Below are 24,355 nucleotides of genomic sequence, written 5' to 3'. Positions count from 1 at the left end.
TCGTTGGAGAGCTAGTAAAGGGATTGATACCAGAAGTAAGGGTATGCAATAAGAGAATACAAAGGGACCAGCTATGTCAAACTCCAAACCAACAATGGTCCAATAAGGAATGTGCAGTTGCTAGGAAGGAGCTAAGGAAAATAGGAAGGGCAAGGCGATCAGATGGTCAAGCAAAGCTAGTTGATATCGACTGCCCTAAGAAAAGGGAATATGAAGCTCTGGTAATGAGAAAGAAGGTTTTATTTGAGTTGAATTGGTATGTGATGATTAGGACCCTTCAGGAAAAGCATATGAGAAAATCTGGAAATTGGCCCAGAAGGGATGTGGTATGGTTGTCCCTCCAGTAAGATGCATGGTGTCAGAAGCAGATTGGGTACCCGTCTTTACTAATATTTATAAGTCCAGTGAGACGGTAAAGAAGGGCTAGCCAATTGTGGGTGCAGAGGCTTTGGAGTCTTTCTCTATTCAATCCATAGACAAGTTGATAACTTCCTTAAATTTAACGAAGGCAATGGGACCAGATGACCTTCCAGCAATTGTAATGAAATCAAATCACTTGTCGGGGGCAGGATTCTTCTCCAAAGTTTCTAATCCCATAACTAAGAATTGGATAATCCCTCCGAGTTGGAAGGGTGGAATAATTAAACATGTGAATAAAAAAGGTGCTAAGGACGAGCCAGGGAATTACCGGTTGATAAGTCTGTTGGATGTAGGTGCACAGCTGTACTCCAAAGTAATTTTAAGGGCTTTAACGAATTGGATAGAAGGAAACGGTATTATTCCAATGGAGCAGGGAGCCTTTAAAGCTGGACACTTTATAATAAACCATTGTTTCAGTTATGGGCTTTGGGGAAGAACGCAAAAGAAACAACAGGGAATTTATTCTGTTGATTTCAGCTCAGCGTTCGATTTAGTAAATTGCAGTATACTTTGGGTGAAATTAATATGTCGGGGTATTCCTAATTGCTTAATAGCAATTCTGCAGGAATTGCATACCGGAAATTAGGCCCAAGTAGAATTTGACTTACTCTGGGCCCTCTCATGGAGAATTCCCATGGGAAATAGATTAAGGCAGGGCTGTGTCCTGGCTCCCACATTGTTCTCCCTATTTTTGGCTGACCTCCCGGGAGAGCTGGTAGCGACTCATTCGTTTTCCCCGAAAATAGGAGGAGCACGTGTCGTGCCTACTCTAAGCAGATGATTTGGCAATTCTGGACATGACCCTAGTAGGCCTGGTGAGGAAGTTAACAAAGTTTAATCATTATTGCAAGGCTAATAAATTGAAGATAAACATTGGAAAAACAAAGATAATTGTAGGACTTGGCCTTTTTGGTTAAAGTTCCCTAAACCTCTGCTTTCCCCTTAGACCGTTTTCCTGACTTAGAATAGCCAATTTAGATGCTTTGAGTACTCTGCCACTGCTAATCAGTGTCAAAGTACAAGGGTTCCCGGTTTAAAATGTAATGGTGATTAGTTGACCATGATTGGTATGGTTGCCTTACTAGTAAAGGTCCCTAGTGATGTGCAGTGTGTGTGCAAGGGCTAGTAATGCAAGATCGCGCAGGGAAGGAAACTCAGGCCTTCAGTGTAGAATGCTAAGTTAGCATGTTGTCCTGACATGTGCAACCACTTGTCAGGCCTGATTTTCCCTTTTACATACACATTGGGCACCCCTGTGGTAGATCCCAGTTAACCCCTGGGCAAGGTGCAGTGTAGGTAAAAGGCGGAACATAAACTGAGGTGTGTGCTATGTTCTTGTAAACAATAGGATTTTATCAATGTGGGTGGTGACTAATTTTAAGTGATATTCTCTAAACTTGTGAAAAACTACAATGTGAAAATTAGGCCTCTCTGCGGGTGGCAGAATGAGGGCACTGTGTGTTTTTAAAATACCCCTCACACACTATGAATCCCATAGTGTCATTCTCCCATCATTGGGGTCTTCCCGTCCCTCTACGGGGCGGGGCGTGCTTCAACCTACGAGTGACGCGGGAGCACTTATATTTTGACAATAGGCTATGTGATAAGGATAGTGATATGTGTTAGGGAGTGTAGGGACCTGTTTACGTGAATAGTGGTGTAAAAAAGGGTAAAAATTCCCTGGCTAGTCGAAAAAAATTAATTTTAATGGCTTCGCAAGCTGGGAACATTAAAATCGGGTTAGTAAGTAGAATCACAAGTGTAGTCTACTTTGTCGACATGACATGTTTCATAGGCAGACCCCTCCTGCCTACTCATCAGGACCTCCGTTGATCCCTACAAAAATGCTCAATTCTAAACTAAATGTAAAATGCCTATGGTCCTAAAACTTAACAGCAAAAATTGGCTGCTAGGTTTTGCCTCTGGGCTTGAGTTGGCCTTTAGTGAGGCGTTATCATGAAAAATTGTCATGAAAAATGACCTAGTATGGTCTATTTGAAGCGTGGTGATGGGACCTCATGAGCCTGCCTCTCAGGGTGATTAGTTGACTGGTTAGTGACCGCATGCCTAATCTGGCTTCATTCCATACCCTTCAGCAGAGCAGAGAGACGTGCTGGGTGTGCACCAAAGGAAGAAGCGAGACTCTGACGTGCTGGGTGCGTGCCGGTGTGCATCCAGGGCATTGGTGAGGAGCGCCTGGGTAGGGTGTGCACCGAAGTTGAAGTAAAGTCTACACAGTGCTGAGGGTGGGTCTCTGTGTTCACTGAGACCGCCGGAAGGAGGGCCAACGATTGGGCCCTCGGAGGAAGACTGAAGCGGCCAGGACTGGCAGCCCCAGAAGAGCTGAGCCGCTGGCCTGACTCCTGACATCTGAGAGGAGAGTGGGGTCGCACCCCCAGGTAATGTGGATCACCACCTGGGGTGGGGTGCAGGCCCGGAGAGACACACTCTTGGCCTCTCGCTTCTGGCTTGGATCCCGGCCTGTGCTGACCCAGTGAGGGGCAGTACTGGATCCGGAGTGGGAAGCAGTACTTTTGTGTCATCATTTGATCCATAATGGGGTCACTGTTAACGGAGCACGTAAAACTGTCGTATTACACCTTGCATTATTGCTGCTAACGAACTATCGAACAGTCGTATGAAGCCTGACCTCATTTGTGCCTGACGAACTACATGCTTGGTGCGCTACGCACTGTATTATTTTTCCCTTGAATATTACCTGATTGTAATATGGCGCCTTACATTATTTCTTCAGTGCATAGTATCTGGGTATAAAGTAGCGCAGTGTATTATTTCTTCATTGCACCGTACAGGATTGTAACATGACTCATTGCTTTGTTTCTTCCTGGTACAGGGCATGCTGAAGGTGATTCGCATTGCATTATTCCTTTAATTGCAAAGTACATGACTGTGGCGCTACGTACGGCATTATTTCTCTGTTGCACAGTAGAAGAGAATATTATTACGCATTGCAGTATTTGTTTCCTTTTGCAACGTGTGTGATTCTAGCAATACGACTGGCCTAAACTTTTGGAAACGGTTAGACGTCAGTTTAACTGTTGGTTAGAAGCTGTGGTTGGGCTTAGAACTTACCAACCCACCGGAAAAGAATACTACCCATTCTTTTATGTTGATTTTGTATTGTGTGGTCGTATCGTATAATTGCTTGTATAAAGATTGGACTCCATTTATAAAAACTCGTGTGGAGTCTATTTGTGGTGACATCATGGGATTACTTGAGTGTGGTTGCACATACTGAACACTCGTGCCTTGGAGATAAGCTTGGTTGCTCGAGCCAAGCTACTAAGGGAGTGAGCAGGGCTATCTCAGACGGTGTCCTTACTTAGCCTAACGTAGAAGCGAGGGGTCGGGGGCTCCCGCCTCCAGCATTTGGTGGCGGCGGTAAGTGATAAGGACCCCCCACTTCCAACAATCATGTTTGGGGAAAATATAACTGGCAGTTTGGCAATAGTAGGGTAGAGGTCATGCCCTCCTACAAGTACCTGGCATGACATTTACCAGTCAGCTGAGATGGACCTTGCATAAAGAATTAGCCATGATAGGGGGACTTGTTTGCTTTAAAAAGACTTGTGGTGGCCCCTCTTGGTCTCCCCTTTTAAGCTTATAACACAATGGTCCCCACACAATGCCTCTATGGGGCCAAGTTGTTAGCCATTAGTACGGAGGGAAGTTCGGAGAGGTGTGAAAGCAAATGTCTGAAAAAATTGTAGGCCCGCCCCAATGGTGCAATGTCCCAGGCAATAAGATTAGAAGCAACATTGCAAGCCTGGAACTTCTGAGATAAACTTTTGGTCCCAAATACTCAGAAGATATCAGCCTGCTGTGCCACTGAAATAGAAATAACAGTGGGCAAAGAAGGTAAAGAAAAGATTGAAAGATCCTGCAGGAACCTTAAAATTAGAATTAAAAATAGCTGAAACCTCACTCTCTAAAGCAGAATTAAAAACAGCCTGTAAAAAAGAATCTAGGATGGCCGACTTGAAATATGAAAGGAATAAACCCTCCGCAAAATTTGTTGTAGAGTTATTTAAAAATATGAATGTATTTCCGTACTTATCTGCATTCCCAGATGTCTGGTTACGATTATTACTATTAAAGTTCTGAGTTGCATTAAATGTGCTAAGAAATTTGAAGCCCTTCTAGATCAAGAAGATAACTGCACATGTGGGCTGTCCTCTCATAATTTCAATGTTCATGTTTTAATTGATTGTCGTCATTTTGATATGCTCTGTTGCTTGATTTTAAAACCCCTTTTTAAAAAATATAATACATATTGTCAAAATGGTGCACTAGCACTTGTGTTAAGGATGGAATTCTTTGATATGGCTTGTGCACTGGCTACATTTCTTTCAACATTTTCGGATTAGTGTTTTATAGTGTTAGATAGGGGTTTGGGGATTTTAGCTGAAGTATGATGAATTGGTATGTACATGGTATAATTATATATAAAATGTTATTATTTTTAAGGAATGTATGTTTTAAAGACTGTTAAAACATTAATGAAATATGAATCAATAACTTGTTACAAAAAACATGTCTCATAGTTCTTCTAAAACGTGCTGACCTATTCTAGAAAGAGTTTGTCGTTTACCTTCTTATGGGAGGAATCTGGATGGATATATACATTAAATATTAGTAAATTTGACGGATGATCGGAGCTGTCCTTTATCTTCAAGTTAAGTACTATAATGCAGAGCAATTTTCATTATATTTGAACAGCCTTCAGTCCTAGTTTGGTAGCAATTAGTATGACAGGCTGCCTGAAGGTCTGCTCATGCTTGTTAACATAAACTGCTGGTGTGCAAAATGTTTCATAGCCAGCTCTATTCTGAGGTTTTAGGCCTCAGCTGTCTTTACACATATGATACTATCGGGAACAAGTGTTGCCTGTGTCAATTATAGGAGGGACCCAGCCATCAAAATAACTTGAGCATATTTTTAATGTGTGGAAGTTTTTCTCTTCTTTTTTTACAAAGAGCCTACTGCATTCAGCATTTGTGAATGGGCTTGGGAAACCTTGACAATATTTTCATATCCTTCACTACATCTCTCGATCCCAATATCAAGTACACACATTTCCTATGTGGATAACTCTTCCTCACCCAGTGCTTGATGGCCTCCTTAATACCATCTCTCTTCCCCATCTGTATATGACACACACATACAGCTGCCCTGCTCCCTTGCACCTGCATGTCACGGTATAGCCCAGTCTAGTCATAGAGGCTGTTTAAATTAGCCGGCAAAGTTTTTCTCATTTACTGTATTGCAGCAAATCACTACCTCGGATCATCTCTGGCCTATTCCTTCCATTACTCTATTAATCCTCTCAGACAAGCTATTTGTTCGATTCCCTGAGCACTGTAAGAGGCAAGCAACTTTGTCTTATGCCATGATTCCATAATTTATATTACAAGAAATGGACCCTACGCTGTTATCAATAAGTAACGTCCTTTTGAAACATTTTATGCAAACACGTCCTTAAACGGAATTATCCCACTTGTTTTGGTTTACCCAACTGAACAGACAAACACATTTCCCTGCCAACCCAGATTTCCCCACTGTGTACTCCTGCCTTCAAACAACCTCTGGCACCGAGACACAAACACTCCTGCAGACCCACACCCCTCTCCTGCAGAAATGTACATCTCTTGCTGCATAGATGCGCACTACATCCTGCAAAAACACACGTAGCTGCTCCTACACAGATGCAAACACCCTCTATATACAGAACACACTAACTATGTAAACAGACTGAACCAACTAAGGAACTCTTTTCCATACTTAAATCTATATCCTCTCTGGAACTCGTCTACCATTGCCACTCCTACTATGGAAAACTGCTACATCATAGCTTCCTTTTTTTCCCTCGAAAGTGGCCAATATATGACATTTTTCCTATTGAGGCCCAGCAGGCAGATTTCCCATCAGTCACTGACATCCTTGGAGGGATGGTCAGTCATGACATCCTCTCTCGAAGAGCTTCACACTCTTCCTGCAAATCAAGTCGGGCTCTCCTCTAGACCCTGCACCCTGCTCCGCCGAAAAAATTCAACCTGGGCTTAGCCCTAATTCTCCCTCACCTCAAAAAACAGATTATTTTGCCCTGTCTGCAAAGAGCAAACAATGCAGTGGGGAAGTTGTCAGCTGTCCAAGGTGCTCGCCATGATTTTTTAATTCACAGCAGCACAGATCCCTCTTCCATCATGTCAAATGGGCTGAAAAATGACCACCCTGCTCAAGGTAGATGGAGGAAACCCCCACCCACTGCGGCTTGGGCATGTTAGGGGAAGACATTTCATTCACACCCCCTTGCCTAAGGCAATGCAGGGTTCTATGAAAACGTGGGGAAGGCAGAGACCTATTAAATACAATCGCAGCCCTTGTGCAATGTATGGGAGGGTACATTATCCCCGAGTCAAGATGGGGAGTAAGGGTTACAAAATACAACCCAGAACACTTTGGCTAGGGGTGGGAGGAACAATTAACATTCGCTATTCGAGTGGCAAGATGGGGTGGGACTGGAATAAATAACCCTCAGAAACCATTTGGAAAAGCACAGGAGCTCTAGACAATATTAATTGAAGAACCCAGTTGCGCCACACCAGTCTAAAACGTAACAGCTAGAGCAGTAGTATGAAAACCTATGAAATTCCTTGAAAAAAGTTGGGAGAGCGATTAAGGTTAACAGGGTGTCCTTTACGGGCACAACACAAAGCCTAAAAAATTGTTCATACAGTTTTAATATTTAGCATTTTTGAAAGACTATAAAATGTGCAATTAACGAGTAGCTCTCTATAGCTAGTTATATTTTGTTTACTATATATGACTAATGCTTGATAAGTTCCACCACCTTTTAATTTTTTTTTCCAATTGCAATTTACAAATGTAAATCTGGATACATAAACTTATTGCCTTTCATTTTATTCCCCCTTTCTCCTCACATTTTGTAGTTTCACGCCATGGACACTTTACATAGACTAGAGTACGATTTGAGCAGCGCCATAAGCATTCTAGTGCCCCAAGGAGGTCCAGTGCTGTGCAGAGATGAAATGGAAGAATGGTCTGCATCAGAAGCCAGTTTGTTTGAGGATGCACTTGAAAAGTATGGGAAAGACTTCAATGACATTCGTCAAGACTTTGTAAGTGCCATATGATAGTATGCTTTGCAAATTAAATGTAATAGCTGTCATTTTCAAAGTATTATGAGAATGTATTATTTAAACTCGTGTTACGGAGGTTGAAAGTCTGTAGTCATTGTCGTGTCAGTGGTGCAACACGCACGCAGCTAATATGACTTTAATAAACCACCAGCACGTATATTGGCAATGCTGGCTAAACCGTATACTATCTAGGGACAATGCAGAGCAGGGGCATTTGTCACCTGATAAATAAAATGTTGTTGGCCTATCTCGAATATTTGCCACCCTGACACTTATATGGTTAATACAAACACAATTCTGTCTTCATCCCCTTTTATTATCTCTGCTGTTCTGTAACAAGAATTTGATGTCATAATATCTTGCCAATTTTGTTTTTTGCATATCTCACTACCTACATTGGATATCCTCTGTCAATACTTTTCTTCTGAAATTCCTTAGCATGTATTTAATAATCTTTCAAGAACGGTCAATTCTGCCTTAACTGTAAGAATTGATCGAACAGTATCTTTTAAGACCTCTGGAGGGTCACTGCTATATTGTCGCAAAGAGTGGCAATCAGTTAATTTCACATGCCGTTTGGTGTACACTTTCCCATTAGCAACTTTTATTTTAACATTATAAAAGCCGTCTGTTTCTTATCAAAAACTGTGTAAATCTCTAGTTGGTATAACAATCATTCACCCAGTCGATGAACTTTAGCAACTCCTCTTTTGTCCCCCCCTTCCTGGTGAAAAAAACATATTTAATGTAGCAGAGCCACATTATACAAAGTGAAAATGTGGTACTTCTTCATTGATTAACTTTTGGTCAAAACCCTTATAATGTCTCTCAGCTTGGGGCAGAGTGCAATTTCAGCTTCACTTCTAATAATTCTGCTAGGAACATTTAGAAGGTGTTCGATACTTTGGAGTTTGTTCAAATGACCACCATACAACAGTGTGAATTTTAGAATGCGGGAGGAGGGGCTACAGAAAATAATCCCCCAGCTAGTGGCTTTGTTAAGCCCTTCACCAAATGCCACGTATATCTCCCCTAGACCTCTATTCCTGAGAAGGAAAAAAAGCCAAGCAACCTGAATCTACCGCCAGCATCATGCATGTTTGTCCCATTACTGGTAAATGTTCCAGTATTGAGAACACGCCAATTGATGGATATATCTCGGCACTGGCTAACGATATATGACAGAGCAGGCGGCCTTGTAAAACCATTTGATTGTGGCTGGAAGAATCCCCTGGGTGGGTCCAGGCCCTAAGACGATCGATGACGACTGTATCGTTTTCAATTTTGACAACCCAAGATTGGTTGGGGACTTGCTATCACAATTACCACCAGCTCCCATGCTAACTTCCCAAATTGTGTGGCTGTCTGGTGTTCTGTCGTGGAGCCATTTCTTCTCCAGCTTCCGACAGGTGCGCCTGGAGATTTGGAGTTCTTCGGTGAACCAGGCGGCTTTCTTGTTGGTGTGGTTGGTTGTGGAGGTCTTGAGAGGGGCGAGGGTGTCGGCGCAGTCGTTAATCCACTGTTTGAGGTTGGTCGCGGCGGTGTCTGGGTCAGTGGGGTCGGCGGGTGGTCTCAGGGCGAGGGTGGTAGTCAGTTGGTCCATGGTGATCTTGCCCCAGCAGCGGCGTGGCAGTTGTTGGGTGCGGTGGTGTGTGGTGGGTTTCCTGAAGGTGAAGTGGACGCATCTATGGTCGGTCCAGTGGGGCTCGGTGGTGTGGTTGAAGGAGACGTGGGGGCTGGTGGAGAAGATGGGGTCCAGCGTGTGTCTGGCGGCGTAGGTGGGTGCGGTCACGAGTTGTTTGAGTCCAAGGTTGTCGAGGTTGTCGATCAGGGTGGTGGAGTTGGCGTCGTTGTTGTTCTCGAGGTGGAAGTTGAGGTCCCCGAGGAGGATGTAGTTCGTGGAGGCAAGGGCATGGGTGCTGACTAGGTCGGCGATGGTGTCGCTGAACTGTGGTCGTGGTTGTCTGTAGACGAGTGTTCCTCTGAGGGTGGTGTTGGGGTCGGTCTGTCTATACCGGTCATGAAGCCTTTTCAAAAGTGAGCATTTCATGCGGCATCATACCGTTGGTAGGGTAGAATGTAAAGGGTGTCCTGAGACCTGTCACAGAGCCCTGTGTGAGGTTCTCCTTATCCTTAAAAAATATTTTTAACCGCATCTTCTTAAAAAATTGAAATAATTCTGCTTTGAGGGTAAAGAAGTCTGTTTTTTCAGTGATCACATAGGATAATCCTTTTGTCAAGAGTGATGTCTCACAGGATGATAGAGTGTGCTGTGATAGATTAAAGATGGGGATGGTTTCCATAGTATCAGTGTTTTCTACTAGTAAGGTTGAGGGCCCCACTGGTAATATTTGTTCATCGTAATAGCAAATGTGACAAAGTGAAAATAATAAAATTTCAATTTAATATGTACAAATCATCTTTCTGAAATCTATAGCTTTGCAAAAGCAGCAAGAACTCATTCGGAAATAAACAAAGCACATGAACAGCAACATCAGAATTGTATTATAGTTGAGAATAGAACAATTGAAATTAAAATGGCACCAAAAGAAAGAAAATCAGATGTAGGAATCAGGTGTTAATAGTTATGAAAAACAGATCCAAAGACAACAATAGGAACCAAAAATGTAATTCAAGCAACTTAAGAGTGATTAACTGGAACCAAGTCACACTCCGATGTCTAACAACAATGGAGCACAGTCACACACAAGCTTTGGTATGCCCAGGTAAAGGTTTATGGAGAAAGGAGATCTGGGCACTCTTTGCGGCTACACAGTGATTCAGTGAGGTTGGGAAAGGATTTGTGATTAATCTGGATCAGCCTTTAAATTACCTTCTGAATTTGTCATTTTTTGGTGAGTAAAAAGTACGTAATGATGCAAGGCCAAGAGCTGTGGTCAAAGAGGGCTCCACTAGATCAGATACATTGATACATTGTTTTCACCTTCCTGCTGGCACATCAAACTGAAAACACTATGGTCTTCATTAGCCACACTCTATCTGCTCTTGGCTTTTACCTTCGGACTTAAACATTTTTCCATTTTTGTGTAGGTCAGAAACTTTCATGGTTGCAAGGCTGAAAGTTCTTGCGGAGCAGGGATCTCTGAGGGTTGTATACTTATTGTGAGAAGTTGGCCTGGTATATGATGCTCACTAGTTCTAGTGATCACCTTGTACCATGCCAAGCAACCCTTATGATGATTGGTTGTAAGTCAACCTTAATAGACCAGCTATCCTAGTAGCGTGGACAAAGCAGTCTTAGGCTAAACTCTGTATAGGCATGTGAAGCAAGCTGTTTTACCATACACAATCTCCTTGAATACCAAATGAAAGGACACCACACAGATATATATTGAAAATATATATAGATTTATTTCTACAAATATCCCCTATACTCTTTATGAGCACAGAAGCAAATGCGTTAAAACAAAACACAGTTTAAATATACAAAAGTTGCACAATATGGATGAGCCCTAGGGGCCACCTAAACCATATACTAAAATAGTGGTATAAGAACCACTATGGGGAAAGGAAAGAGGCCTGGGGCCTGGGGAATCGCTGAAGCTGTTCGGGACTAGCAGTGATGAAGTCGGGAAAGGCCCGCGGGACTCGGGTGCAGTGCTCAAAGTGCACGCATGCACCAATGTTAAGTCAATGGTGCGTAAAAGTTACAAAGTTAGTGTTTAAGGAACCTTCCGATGGACCTACAAGGATACAACTTTAGACACAGGCACTATAGGTGTATACCAGTGTGGGAACACCGGCGTTGCTGAGTTACCTCACCCACAGGAAGCGGGTGCACAGGTGCGAAGTAGTGTCGGGTTTCGTCACGCAGGTCGATGGTGCTTGGAGCTGAAGATGCTGCAGGCGGGTCGTATAGGAGAGTTCCGGTGGATCCAAGGGTGGATCTGAAGAGGTGAAGACCTGAAAGCAGAGGGGACAATGTTCAAAGTCACTAGCCAGTGACTACCATGGAACCAGGCAATGTCGGGTACAAACAGGTGAAGAGGTGCAGCTTGTCTCCGCAGCCACGTGGACACGAAGAGGTCAAGGACGTCCAGGAGTCGATCACGAGCTGTCCCACGAAGGCTCTAGCTGATGGCGGTGTCGGCAACTTGATTGGAGCAAACAGGCCTTGGCTAATGCAAGCCACGCAGGAAGTGGGAAAAGCTTAACACTCGGACCAGCAAGGTCAGAGCGAGTGCTCCTTTTCAGGGGAGCAAGGGCCAGTCTGGAGCAACCAGACCAGCGGTGCAAGTCGTAGTTTTCGTCGCCAAGATGGCCACTAGCCGCGTGGCAAGTGACCGGGATGGCGCGTCGAGTGGCAAAGTGCAAAAGGGCCCCACGCAGATCGTGGAGATGCTGGGGGGCTGATCTTTGGTGCAAATGCTGCTCGGGGTCGGGGCTTCTCAAACCCCAAAGCACAGCATCGAGGGTGCCTCAGGTGCTGCGCAGTCAGCTTTTCGAGGGTCTTCCGAGATGTCCGGTCCCACGTCTCTCGGTGCCTCCACGGGTCCCTTCTTTGCAGGGACTGTGGATCGGGCTCTGAGATGTCTGGGACTCGTCGGGCTCTTGGCTCGGGCTCCGGCAGGAGGCGGCGGCAAAGCAGACGTTGAGTTGCTGGTTGGTGCCTGTATTCACAGGGTGGTCACTCCTTGGCCACAAGGGAGATTCTCTTCAGTCTTCTGTGCAGCAGAATGTCAAAGTCCAGTCTTCTTCTTAGTTTCAAGTCGAGTTCAGGATGATCTGAAGTCTTGGGACACAGCTCCTACTCTTATTCCAAATCTAGGGGCCGGATTACCTACTAGGTCCCTCCTCTGGGTGGGACCAGGAAGGGGGGTGGTTACACCCCCTTTCCTTTGTCCAGCTTCGCGCCAAGACTGGGGCTGGAGAGCCCCAGCACCGGTTTGAACTGGCATATGTACAGGGACACCTTGTGTGCCCCAGGCATGTCTGATTCTATTCAGCCCTGTCCTACCCAATACACAAAACCCTGTCTGGGGTGGTGCTAGCACCTCCCAAGGCAGGAAACCCTTTGTCCAAGCCTCCCTCGCTGGAAGGACTCCCAGCAGCAGGAGGTCAGACTTGTGTCTGTGGTGGCAGCATCCCTTTTGTGATGCTGAGGCTCATGTTTAACTTTACCCGGGTTTCAGGTTATGTACATGTCGTGTCCCTCTAGAAGGGTGGAATGCTATCCCCGTCGCCAGAACTGGCGAGGGGGTAGTATTCCAATTCGTAGGACACCTTACTCGACATGTTTTGATAAAGCCAAACCAAAGATAGCATTTAAACGCGAGGTTCATAATGCACTTAAGAGTATATGGTATGGCAGTATCATGGAACAGCTAAAGGAATTGGTTCCGAAAGCTGCAGACAGGCTCAGCTCATGCCAGAGCACCATCTCACATATTTCCAAGCACTCTGCCTCCAGGATTGATGAGGCCTTCCATAGGAGTGGCTGATAGGAACATATGTGTCCATTTTAGGTTAGGCATAGGCATACTACACCTAAGTAAGGGGTGATTACACCGACTTACCCCAGCTGAGTGATCAGCCAGTTGTGTCAAATATGGGGGCCAGGCCAGGGGTGGCACAATACATGCTGCAGCCCCTGGTAGGCCTTGGAAGCACCTATGCCCTGGGTACCTGGGTACACTGTTACAGGGGCCCAATAAGGTGAACCAGTTCCAATTTCGTAATGCACCTAATGTGCATTGGCATTAATTATAGAGAGAGAACAGCAGGCTGTGGGTCTGATTAGCAGGCCCACAGCCACATTAAGTCATAAACCAGTGAAGCAAAAAGCATAAATTTGGGGTGACCATAGGATAGCAGACCCTACTCTCCTACACTTATTTTCACAATCCTGCTAGAGCCTCAAACATAGCATAAATAAGCTCTAAGTGCAATAAACTAGGAAACTGTAGCCGCCAATGTTTCTTTTTTAAGTAGGATTGGCAGGTTGTGTTGGTGCTATATATTTGTAAAGTTTAAAAAAAAAAAAAACTTTTCTCAAAAACGTGATGGCCTTATTCTTAGAGTTCCAGCTGACCAATTCTTTAAGGAAAGGCTTCTTTGACATAAAGCAATGGGTTTAAGTGGGAACACGCCCTTTCCTCGCTTCTAGTAAGGTCCACAGCCAAAGGTCTAGCCACCACTACTTTTTCACTTAGCACATATAACTATTTTTCATTACTAGCTTCCATTTTTTCAGTCTTTGTAAAGATGTTTTACAGTAGGCAGGTCTATGTGGTTGTCATTGTGGGGTCAGTATGAGTCTAACACTTGTAGCTTTAAAGCAGCTTTCGGGTCCAGAGTTTTAGAGCAAAGTGGGTGAAACTTCTTTACTGTCCTTCACCAGGTACATGGGAACTTTTCCAAGAAAGTAATCTTCACTTTTCCTCAGCTCTTTTCACTTCTCTCTCTTGATAGTGGTTACAGCAGTTCTTAAAATATGACCTCGGTTATGGTTGATGAGGTTCCATCAGTGAATATAGCAATGTTTCCTGCACATGTTCTACCTTGTACTGCACTGCGACTGGCTTCTGACACCAAAAGATCCTTTGCTGCAACAAGGCCCCAATGCCTCTATTTCAGTTTTTGAAAGTGGCAGAACAGAACTTGGTCTAAAACTCTCACACTCCTTAGAGCTTCATAAAGCCAGATCACTCCATTCCCCACCGAATCGAATCCTTTATAGGCACGTTTGCTCTCACCCGTTGTCAGAGACAGCCTTTTCTCTGTCAGAGCCCACCCTCTTAAAGGGGACTTGTCTTCGAATATATTGACACATATATGTCATTCTAGTAGGGATGTGAGCGGATAGGAAATGCATTTCTTAGGGAATGGTTTGAAATGGAACAGTTGGCCTTGCCTCCAATTAGAATAGTAGGTGTGAAAAGCAGAATTAATTATGAGCTGCAGAATTCTCAATTAGAGGAAGGGATATTATGCTGCCAGCACAAACTGGTCAACTTTAACGCAGAAATGTCTCATTATAGCAATAGATAACAAAAAACAATTGAGTTCTTTGGTTTTCATTTTGTTTAATTTTGTTTATTATGCTACTAAATGATGTCCCTAGATTTTCTTATCAAGCTCATTAAAAACCTTTAAAATAAATGCCTAGAGAAAGACATGTGCAGGATCTAACTGCCCTGGGGTCAAAAACAGTTGTGAAGAGTTCAAAGTTTGAAAGCTTTTATTTGGTGAAGCTGGTGAAAAGGTGGGTTTTGTTTAGGCTTATTCCATTGTAGGCAACACTCTCATCTTAGAAATACTTCACATTTCTTTTACATACTATTCGCTTTTACTTCACTACAAATGTTTAAATGCTCACTCAGACAAATGGGATACTTGATTGGGTCTTTGTTGAAATTAGTCATGATTTGGAGACATTCCTGGTGCAGCAGTATCGTCTGGACTATTGTCAGTATACTAGTCTTCACTTGCCCTATATCTTAAGAAATCATGCATGATGTTATGTTTGTGTTTACAATAAAGATCACTAAAACTGAAGTGGTTAACTGCCTGCACAAAGCATACAGTGTATAAACGAAATGTGTTGAGAATTAATTTGAATATGGTCTTTAGCTATTCTTATAATGGTTTTGTATTTAGTTCAGTTGACTGAAATGCAATATTGTATTTATTTTATTTATTTATTTGAAAAATGTTATATAGCGCGAACAAGATCTTTACAGATATCAGAGCGCTTTACAAGGATAAGGGGGTGATAGAATAATAGTATGTAATAGTTGAGGTAATTAGGTACAAGGTGCATAGTTACATAGATATGTCCAAATACAAGAGGTAGGTCAATTGAGGTAGTGTAGGTACAAGGTGCATAGTCAGCAGGTGCGCCAATAATATCAAAGTACAAGAAGAAGGAGCATATACTTGTTTAAGCGTTCTCAAAATGCTTTTGAAGATAGCGTAAAAGTAGGCATAGTTGAGGTAAATGAGTACAGGGTGCATAGTCATACAGGTGGATCAGTAATACAAGAGTAGGAATAGTTGAGGTGGTGTAGGTACCGTATACAGAGCCAGACAGGTGCGTCAATAATATAGAGATATACAAAGAGAGAACGTATACAATCAACTAAGTCGATCATACAAGTAATACACATAGTCCAGGGGGTCAGGCAGGTAGTAAGAGCGGATTCTTGAGAAATGCCGAATAATAGATCATGTGAATTTAGCCATGAAAATCGCTTTTACTTCTTTCTTAAAAAGTTTGTTGGAGGAGATGAGCCTGGTTTCAGGAGGGAGGGAGTTCCAGATCCTGGGCGCCATTCCTGAGAAGGAGCGTTTATAGGTTTTTTCCTTCCGAAATTTGAAAAATATTTTTATTATTTGAAAAATATTGTGCTTATTATTTTTAGTCATGCAGCTAACTAGAGATTTTATAATCATGATTGCTAAAACTGAATACTTCAAACACAGATGGGGGGGACGGGGAGTGTTTAAGAAAAGGCGGGTGCAGTACCAATGCTCCCAAATATAACTATGTATCATCAATGGTGACAGTTCCCAAAGTAATCAAGTACGCAGACGAACTACAGTTGCGAGTAGGTGCTCCAGTGGGCGACTATATATGAGAGAGGAGGAAAAAAAAAAAGGGTGAAAGGAAGTGGAGATGTCTCTAAGTGATCAGGTTGGGATTTGATGAAGCTGGGTAATTTCTCCTTTAGATATTGGTGCCCTCACACTCTCTTGCGAGTGTCATGCTTCATCATTGGGCGTTGCTCCTCATGGGTGGTGGCGCTGCAGTCCTCCACGGGCCCCGCGAGAGGGCTATTTATCGGAGATCTTTTAGGAGATGCCACAGTTGCGCACGTGGGTGTGTGGGCAAATAAAAAGTTGTGTGTGTGATCTTAAAAAAGAGGGGTTTTACCCTACTGGTACCTAACGAACATATTTTTATTCAGGGGTCCAGGAGGTAAAGGTTAAAATATACAGCTGGAAAAGAAGCACCTCCAAGAAACAAATAAAAATGGAGGGGACAGTATTGCTCTGCTGCTTTTTTTAAAAATTCCATGCCTATGTGTGGTGTTGAAAGTGTGATAAGTGAGGTCGACATGCTTCGCGCAGTGTTGGTCCCTAATGGATCCTGGTGCACTTCTTCTGGACCGTGTGAAGGTGAGATATAAAAAATATATTAAAAATAGGGTTCAGGGATGGCGAAACCCTATGGTACCTATATTAAGGTGGAGTTACGCCAGAGTGGCGCAGTGGAACATCAACTGTATGTTCCTAAGAACAACCTGAAAGAAAAAAAATCAAAGGAAATACAAGAGAGACCTCTCTAGCGAACAAACAAATGTATATGTTGTCCACGTTGCCCCTACAGGTGCAACTACATTTCTGTATCGTTTTTAGTTCGAGGGTGGAATATGCAGGGGGCTAGAGGTAGTGCCCCTGTTATCCCAATCAAAGAACATGCTGTAGCATTGTAACCAATGCTGAGTACTCAGGTCAGTGCGTATTTGTGCTACGAGCTGACAGTGCGTGTGGTGACGGAACCAGAGCATAAATATACTTCCCAGTAGACACCGTGATAGGCTCAATGAACGGAAAAAAATCAAGGCATTGCTGTTGTGGCGTAGCAGCCCATTGCCCTGTGCACACGTAGACAAATACAAGTGAAGACATAAATACGAGTGACAATAGTGCCGGATGGTGTGGTCACTAACTATAGGTGCACGTGACTCCCCAGTAAAGCTCTTTCACTCGAATACTGGGAAAGTAATGCGTACCCCCTAGAAAGTTCTGGAGTGCCTCTACGACAAAGTCCGCTGTGCAGAAGCCGCCCTTGAAAGACACAATAGTTCGGCCATAAGTCTGGGGGAAAAAAGCATTGTGAATGCTCTAGAGTCTGTCGGTCAAGCAGCAGAGGAAACCTCACAGTTTTGGCTTCCCGTCACAGCCTATTACCTGCCCCAACTGCTCATGGAGTGCCGGAGAACACTGTGTACTCTCGGCCCCGTTTAAGTAGTCCCGTTGTGCAGCTGGCGGTATTCAATAATTACCGTTCCAAAATGGCCGCGTCATTTACACGGCCGCAACCCACTAGCTGTGCACAATCCCATCATGCAAGGCGGAGACTCTGGAACGGAGAACTTCCGCACCAACGCCCAGCACCTTTCCCACCAGCCGCACAACGGCAAAATGCCCCTCATCAGCCAGGCTAACTTGAATCCAGAGGCAAAGTGAGAAAGGGACCCACGTCTGGGGATTCCCTGCCAACTTAGGGTAAACAAAGCAAACACAAGGAGATGATGGATGGAGCGCTGAAACTTTTCAGACACTCACCCCAGTCACAGATCTGGGTTGAATTCATCATCATTCTTTAGCTCACTTTGCCACCTCAGTTCAGACCCAGCTATATGCAAATCAGTCCCTGACCCTGTGCCACGTGGGATCACGGTATGCCCAGACGTGGGTCCTTTGCTCACTTTGCCACTATAATCAAGCTAGCCTGGCTGTTGAGGATTGTTACCCCGAAACCGGTCCCAGGATGCTTGTTTCCGGTCCAGGGAAGACCTGGCTTGGCAGTTAGGTCAGGACTGTTCCCTTGAGGCAAAGGGTCAAGACTGATTGCATGTGGCTATGTCTGACCTGGAGTGGCGAAGTGAGCTAAAGAACGATGATGGATTCAACCCAGATCTGTGACTTGGGGGTGAGTGTCTTAAAGGTTTCAGTGCTCCGTCCGTCATCTCCTTGTCTTTGCTATTTTCCTGCTTAGCCATCCTGTATGCCTCTGCTGGGTTGTTTATCGACAGTCTTGTTTGGAGTTTCAGGGGCTGGGGATGTGCATTCACTGTAGACAGCCACTGGGGTGGTTGAGCTTTGCCCTGCCTTTGCTGAGTGAGTCAGGACTAGGCTGAATAGACTTGTGCTGCATTTAGAGTAGGTGGAGGAAATTTCCTTTCACCTGATTGGGCCTGGTTTGCCTTACACAATGCTGTCTCCACCTCCTGCCGGGAAGCTGGACCAGAGAGGACAGAACTGGTTGTGACTGAGCACGGGCCTTCTCTGTCACCAGCGAACAAAGATAATTCCTGTATAAATATTGGGACCAGACCCCAGAACTTAAGATGATTTCTGGAATTCAAGAGCAACCTTTGCCAAGGAATAGAGCTAGAGAAACTGAAGAAGAAACCTTCCCCTTTTCTGTGTGCTGTCCGGGGTTGGCCCGCAGTGGCTGTTTCTGCCAAGGAAAGGACTAGGACTTTGCTGTGTCCCCTGCTTGAGGAAGATCTCCAAGGGCTTGAAGTAGAGCTTGCCTCCTGTTCTGAAGTCTCAGGGACACAAAAATGTCACCCCCAGTCCTCTCTAAACTCCACTTCTGGAAGTTCTGACCTGCCACGAGGTGCATGTCAGTGTTCTGGCCTCTGGAGGTTGTTTCTATGGCTGGGAACTGCAAACGCCGAAGGAACTCTGACAATCGCCGCATTGCCTGGATTCTAACAGGTATCGCAGCAGTGCGAGAAGAATTTGACGCATCGCCGCAGCCAGCGAACCGACACATTGAGGAGACGCAGCTGAAATGGTTGCAGCGCCTGTTTGCCGCCGCCTCGACTATCCGTGCATCCCAGATCTTCACACATTGTATCGTCCTGGATTGTCATGCATCGCATCGGGCGCCAAGTCTGTCACATCGTTGGGAGACGCAGTAAGAAACAGATGCATCACCTCCTCTCTGGTAAGGAACCGTCGCATCACCCCCCCTGCGCAGCAGTAAGGAAACTACGCATCCCCTCCCCCGGAGCAAATAACCAACCTATCACCTTCCCTGAGTGTAAGGAACTGACGCATCACCTTCCCTGTGACCCTTTTATCTTGTAGTTTTAATGCATCTAAGGTACTTTGTCCTGAAAGTGTAGCATCCTCCATTTTCTAGGAACAGAACTGGTTTTACCTTAAGTCCTATTTTGAGCACTGTATTGTAGATTTTTGTCGTTTGGTCTTGTTTTGGTTAAGATAAAGATTACTTCTTTTTCTAAACTGGTGTGGTGTCCATTTGTAGAGTTTTCACTGTATTACTGTATGTGTGCACACATGCATTACACACTACCTCTGAGATAAGCCTGTCAACTCATGCCAAGCTTCCAAGGGGGTGAGCAGGGGTTATTTAGAAGTAGGAGTAGTAGTAGGAAGAAGGATCCCTACTTGGTCAAAAGTGCAAACGATTGTCAACTAGAGACCCCCATTTTTAACAGGCGAACAAGCTTGCATAAATGTTTTGCAGGCTGTCAGTTAAATAAATCAAATATCTTTTTTTCAGCTTCCCTGGAAGTCCCTAACAAGCATCATTGAATATTATTATATGTGGAAAACTACTGACCGATATGTTCAGCAGGTAAGCTCTGTATGCAAAGTTTTGCAAGGTTGTGGTAAATTGTGTTGTCAATACTATTTTCAAGTAATGAATACATGTCGCAGTCTAATGAATCTTTGCACGAGTACAAGTAAAAACAAAATCATCTAAGCAATGTAATTTGTTTTATTTGCTTCAACAAGATTTCATATACATATGATTGTTTACTTAATTGTCTCTGCATTGTGCATTTTAATATATACGGTTTTAATCTTGTTCACTTCATTGGGACTCAGTATTAATTTTAAAAATCCTTTTTGGTAAAAGGTGAATTTCCATACATGATTTACAATCATAGGCCTACTCATAGGCAATGTTTTCCATCAGTTGTTTAGCAATGTGCAAATTAAGGAGGCAATGAAAAGGACTAGTAAGCAGGTTCTGTGACTTAAGCATGTGTTGCTGAGATCGCTAATATTTAGGTTTCAGGTTCCAAATCCAGCAGGATCGAACTATTTCTTTCTTCAGAATGTTTTATTCTTATGGATATTTCTAACTACGGGTTTCTCACCTTCAGGACATTCGCAGATGCTAGATTGGATCAGCAGGCTTGTACACCATTGTTCCCATGGGCCATTAGTGGGTGCAATATGGTTTTGCAGTGACTTCACAATGCTCAGGAAGACACAGAGCAGAGCCATTGTAAGAACCATCCCTGCACACTGTCCTTAGTTCTCCAATCAGTCACTTTGCTGACATTTTTCGCCACCAGCTTGGACCTCAGAGACCTTTCAGTTTCTTAGACCGTACGAAAGACCATTGTGTAAATTATCAGAGTTCACAGGGACCAAGAAAATTCGGGCATGCAAAAGAGTACTATTACCAGGTGGATAGTCCTCTGCATGAAAATCTGACACTCGCTGGCTATGTTGGAATGCTCAGAAGGCCTGCAGGTTAACTCCTCCAAGGTGAAGGTGGCTCTGATGGCATTTTTCAAGGGGGTGGGGGATACTGATTGTGGATTTCTTCCATGCTGAAATGTGGATGTTCGTTCTTGTATTCACAAAACACTAATGTCTTGACTGTCATGCCCAAAGGGATGTCCTTTTTTCCCCTCTTGGTTCTGCAAGAGGACTACTCGGAGCCTCCACCTTATGTAGGTGCTGCTGTGCAATCTTTACTAAATGTGACCCATCTACGGTTGGACATATTCATTAAAGGAATTAGTTACTTACCTTTGATAACGCTTTCTGGTAAGTATTCTGTTTCCCATCATCCATCTGCACGTAGTTACATCACTGGATTTCAGATCATCCATCTGTATAGGAAGAGACATCACTGTTTCCCACCAAAATACTCTTTAAAAGAAGAAGCCCAGGAAGAGGGCTCGTTTCCCATCATCCTTCTGCACAGGAAGTGACTTGAGTTTTCTTCCAAAACTGTCTTAACTTAAAGGGAGCAGTAATGCGGATGCACCAAAGGCTAACCAGTCTGTGACAAGAAGCCCTCCTGCCCCCACATCAACCTTCAATGCCCTGAGCCCTGGTCGCATCTCCAAGCACTGCTTGCATGCTTCGCCGCCCAACACTGAGGGGTGTGTTCATCTGTGCCACCTGTCATTTCAGATGCAACTACCCACATCATTCCACCATGCACCTCATGCACCCAACACAAACACCCAACCCACAACGCTACCTGTCCTGCATACTACTTGACACTCGCTCCCTCACTAAACTAACCACTTCCATTTGTGATCTGCTACACACCTGCTCACCCTCTTCTTGACTGAAACATGGTTGACTCCCTCATCAGCCCCCATCATCTCAACAGCAAACCCCTGATACAAGATTGCATGACAGCACAGGACAAACAGACCCAGTAGTTGACCTAGGAAAGCACCACTCGCAGCATGGAACACTTGACCTTAGAATTCCTCATCCCTGAGTGGCCCTTTAGTCTACTACCCTCCTGGACCTCGTGGAAACTTCCTTGACTCTGCCTTCATCCTCCTCACCAACCTAAACTACCACCTAGAGGACCTCCCCAATCCAAACAAGACCAACCTCTCTGAGTACCTGACCACCAAAGTCACCAAGCAAGTGGAAGGCCCCACACACACGCTGTCCGATACCCACTGGAACCACATCTTCACCAACCTCACAGTAGACCAGCCCACACTGTTCACCAAGTTTGACCACACCCTCATCATCTTCAGCATGCCCATCTAACTCCACCATACCCATCTAACTCCACCAGAGAAACACCATTACCAAATCTTGACGACTGGACTGGAATGAGACCTCAGAACCATCCTGGTCTTCTGAACTCCTACACCACTGTCGTCAACACAACAGCAACCTTCCCGAATTAATTTCCAACTTCAACGCCAGGGCAGAAACTCTGGCTCCTATACATTTTTTTTAAAAACAGACCACAAGCATGCTAGTACAAGGAAGAACTCAGGCTTACCAAACGCCACTGGAAGCAACTTGAACACTGTCACGACGCTTACAGAGCAGCTACAAATCTGCTCTCAGGCACTACCATCAGCAAACCGGAGCCAAAAGGCGCTCCGCACTCCCTGACCGTGTCGAAAGCAACACCACCAAAGTATATCTCTGCCATTTGTCCCTGTTCTACAGCAATAGAATCCCAAGTGATAACTTTGAGGCCTAACTAGCCCCCTCCACCCTCACAGTGCCCCTGCCCATCTCTACCAGCATCCGGAGAACCATCTTGACCACCTGGCTCAAATCACCAGTCAAGAAACCGCAACAACCATGCACTCTGTAGCACCCTCTTACCCCCTGCCCTCACCACATCTTTATAAAAAAACTGCACCCCATCAGCTCAGCAGTCACCCCTGATCTTTAACAATTCAGTCATCACAGCCACCTACCCAGATGCCTTAAAACCAGCCACAATACTCCCTTCCACCGTAAGAAATCCTAAGCAGACCCGAAGACACTAGCCAACTACTGGCTGATATTCCTGCTACCCTACCAAGCAAAAGTAATTGAATAGATGATAAACGCCTAGCCATCCACCTCACTGACAACCACCTCCTCGACACTACTCAATCCATATTCAGGCCCATTCACAGTACAGTGACCACCCTCATCGCCGCCACTAATGGCATCCAGATAATCATGGACTGTGGTGACACCGAGGCTATCATCCTAATGGATATTTCCACAGCCTTTTGATACAGTCTCTTCTCGCATCTCTATCCAACAACAGCACAAAGCCGGCATTCACCGGCACCGCACTTCACTGGATCTTCTTCTTACTGATAGGTCGCACCCAGTCAGTCAGCATGACTCCCTTTACCTTGGACACAAGCAACTTCATCTGCAGAGTTCTACAAGGGTCCTCACTTGACCTGCATTCTGTCCATCAACTGTTGTTTTGCATTCCTCACTTGACCTACTCTGGTAAACGTCTACATGACCCCACTCATCAGCATCATCTGCAGCCAAAGACTCAACATCATATCCTATGCTAATGATACCCAGCTTATACTCTCTGTCTCCAACGCGATAACAAACATCTGGACCAATTTCTATGCCTGCATGACTTCTCGCCAGCACAGATAAGACGGAAGTAGTAATCTTTGGCAAATTCACCTCACTCTAGGATTCTACCTAGTGGCCTGCTGTACCTGGACCCCGACCCCTCCCTGGCTCCCCAAGCAAAGAACCTTGGAATAGTACCAACATCAGCCAAGTGGACGCAGTGTCCGTTTCCTGCTTCAACACGCTCAAGGTGCTCAACAAGATCATCAAATGACTCCCCACCCACACTCTCAGAACTGGCACCCAAGCCCTCATCACTAGCAAGCTGGACTACAGCAACATATTCTATGCTGCAATCAACACTCAACGTATCAGAAGACCCCAGACTATTCAAAACTCAGCAGCCACGCTCACCCTCAAAAACCCTGCCCTGACATCACTCAACCTCAAAAAAGCTCCACTGGCTACCAGTCCATGAACGAGCACTTTTCAAACTTCTCATGCACACATATAAAGCTTTACAAAATATTGGCCTCATGTACTTCAGCAACAGCATAAACTTCTACAAATTTTTGAGATCTCTGCTCAGCTGGACTTGTGCTCGCCCCCATATCAGAGCCTTCTCCATAGTTCTTGAATTCTGCCAGAAACTAAAGACCTGGCTCTTCACCTAGCCCTGACCCTGGATCGCGCTTCAGCACCCGGATGCCCATCAGGGTGAGTTGCACGCTATGCACATAACATAACCATAGATTCCTTACTGCTCTCCCTACTCTTTTTAGTGAAATCCAGTACATCATAATAAGGTTAGATTTTGGCATTTCACCTGTAATTTTTTCGAAGAGCATTGTGTCTGAGGCCACGGAAGGAGAAAGATTAAGAAACTAACATTGGCATGCAAGGGTTTCTCGGCTCCA

At 44.6% G+C, this 24,355-nt stretch overlaps 1 protein-coding gene across 5 annotated transcripts in view; it reads left to right on the top strand.

The window, feature by feature from the left end:
• The window catches only part of MTA3 (metastasis associated 1 family member 3), a 771,323-nt gene that overhangs the window by 276,483 nt on the left and 470,485 nt on the right, over positions 1–24,355 (top strand). For all 5 annotated transcript variants that reach the window (XM_078649696.1, XM_078649694.1, XM_078649692.1 and 2 more), the window contains exons 9-10: positions 7,392–7,580; positions 19,891–19,965. In XM_078649696.1, coding sequence (XP_078505822.1) covers positions 7,392–7,580; positions 19,891–19,965 — 264 coding nt within the window. The remainder of the gene's footprint in view (positions 1–7,391; positions 7,581–19,890; positions 19,966–24,355) is intronic.

This window comes from Lissotriton helveticus, chromosome 6 (assembly GCF_964261635.1).
Source record: "Lissotriton helveticus chromosome 6, aLisHel1.1, whole genome shotgun sequence".
NCBI lineage: Eukaryota > Metazoa > Chordata > Amphibia > Caudata > Salamandridae > Lissotriton > Lissotriton helveticus.
The sequence above is the reverse complement of the archived record's forward strand: the minus strand, read 5'-3'. Positions and strand labels throughout refer to the sequence as shown.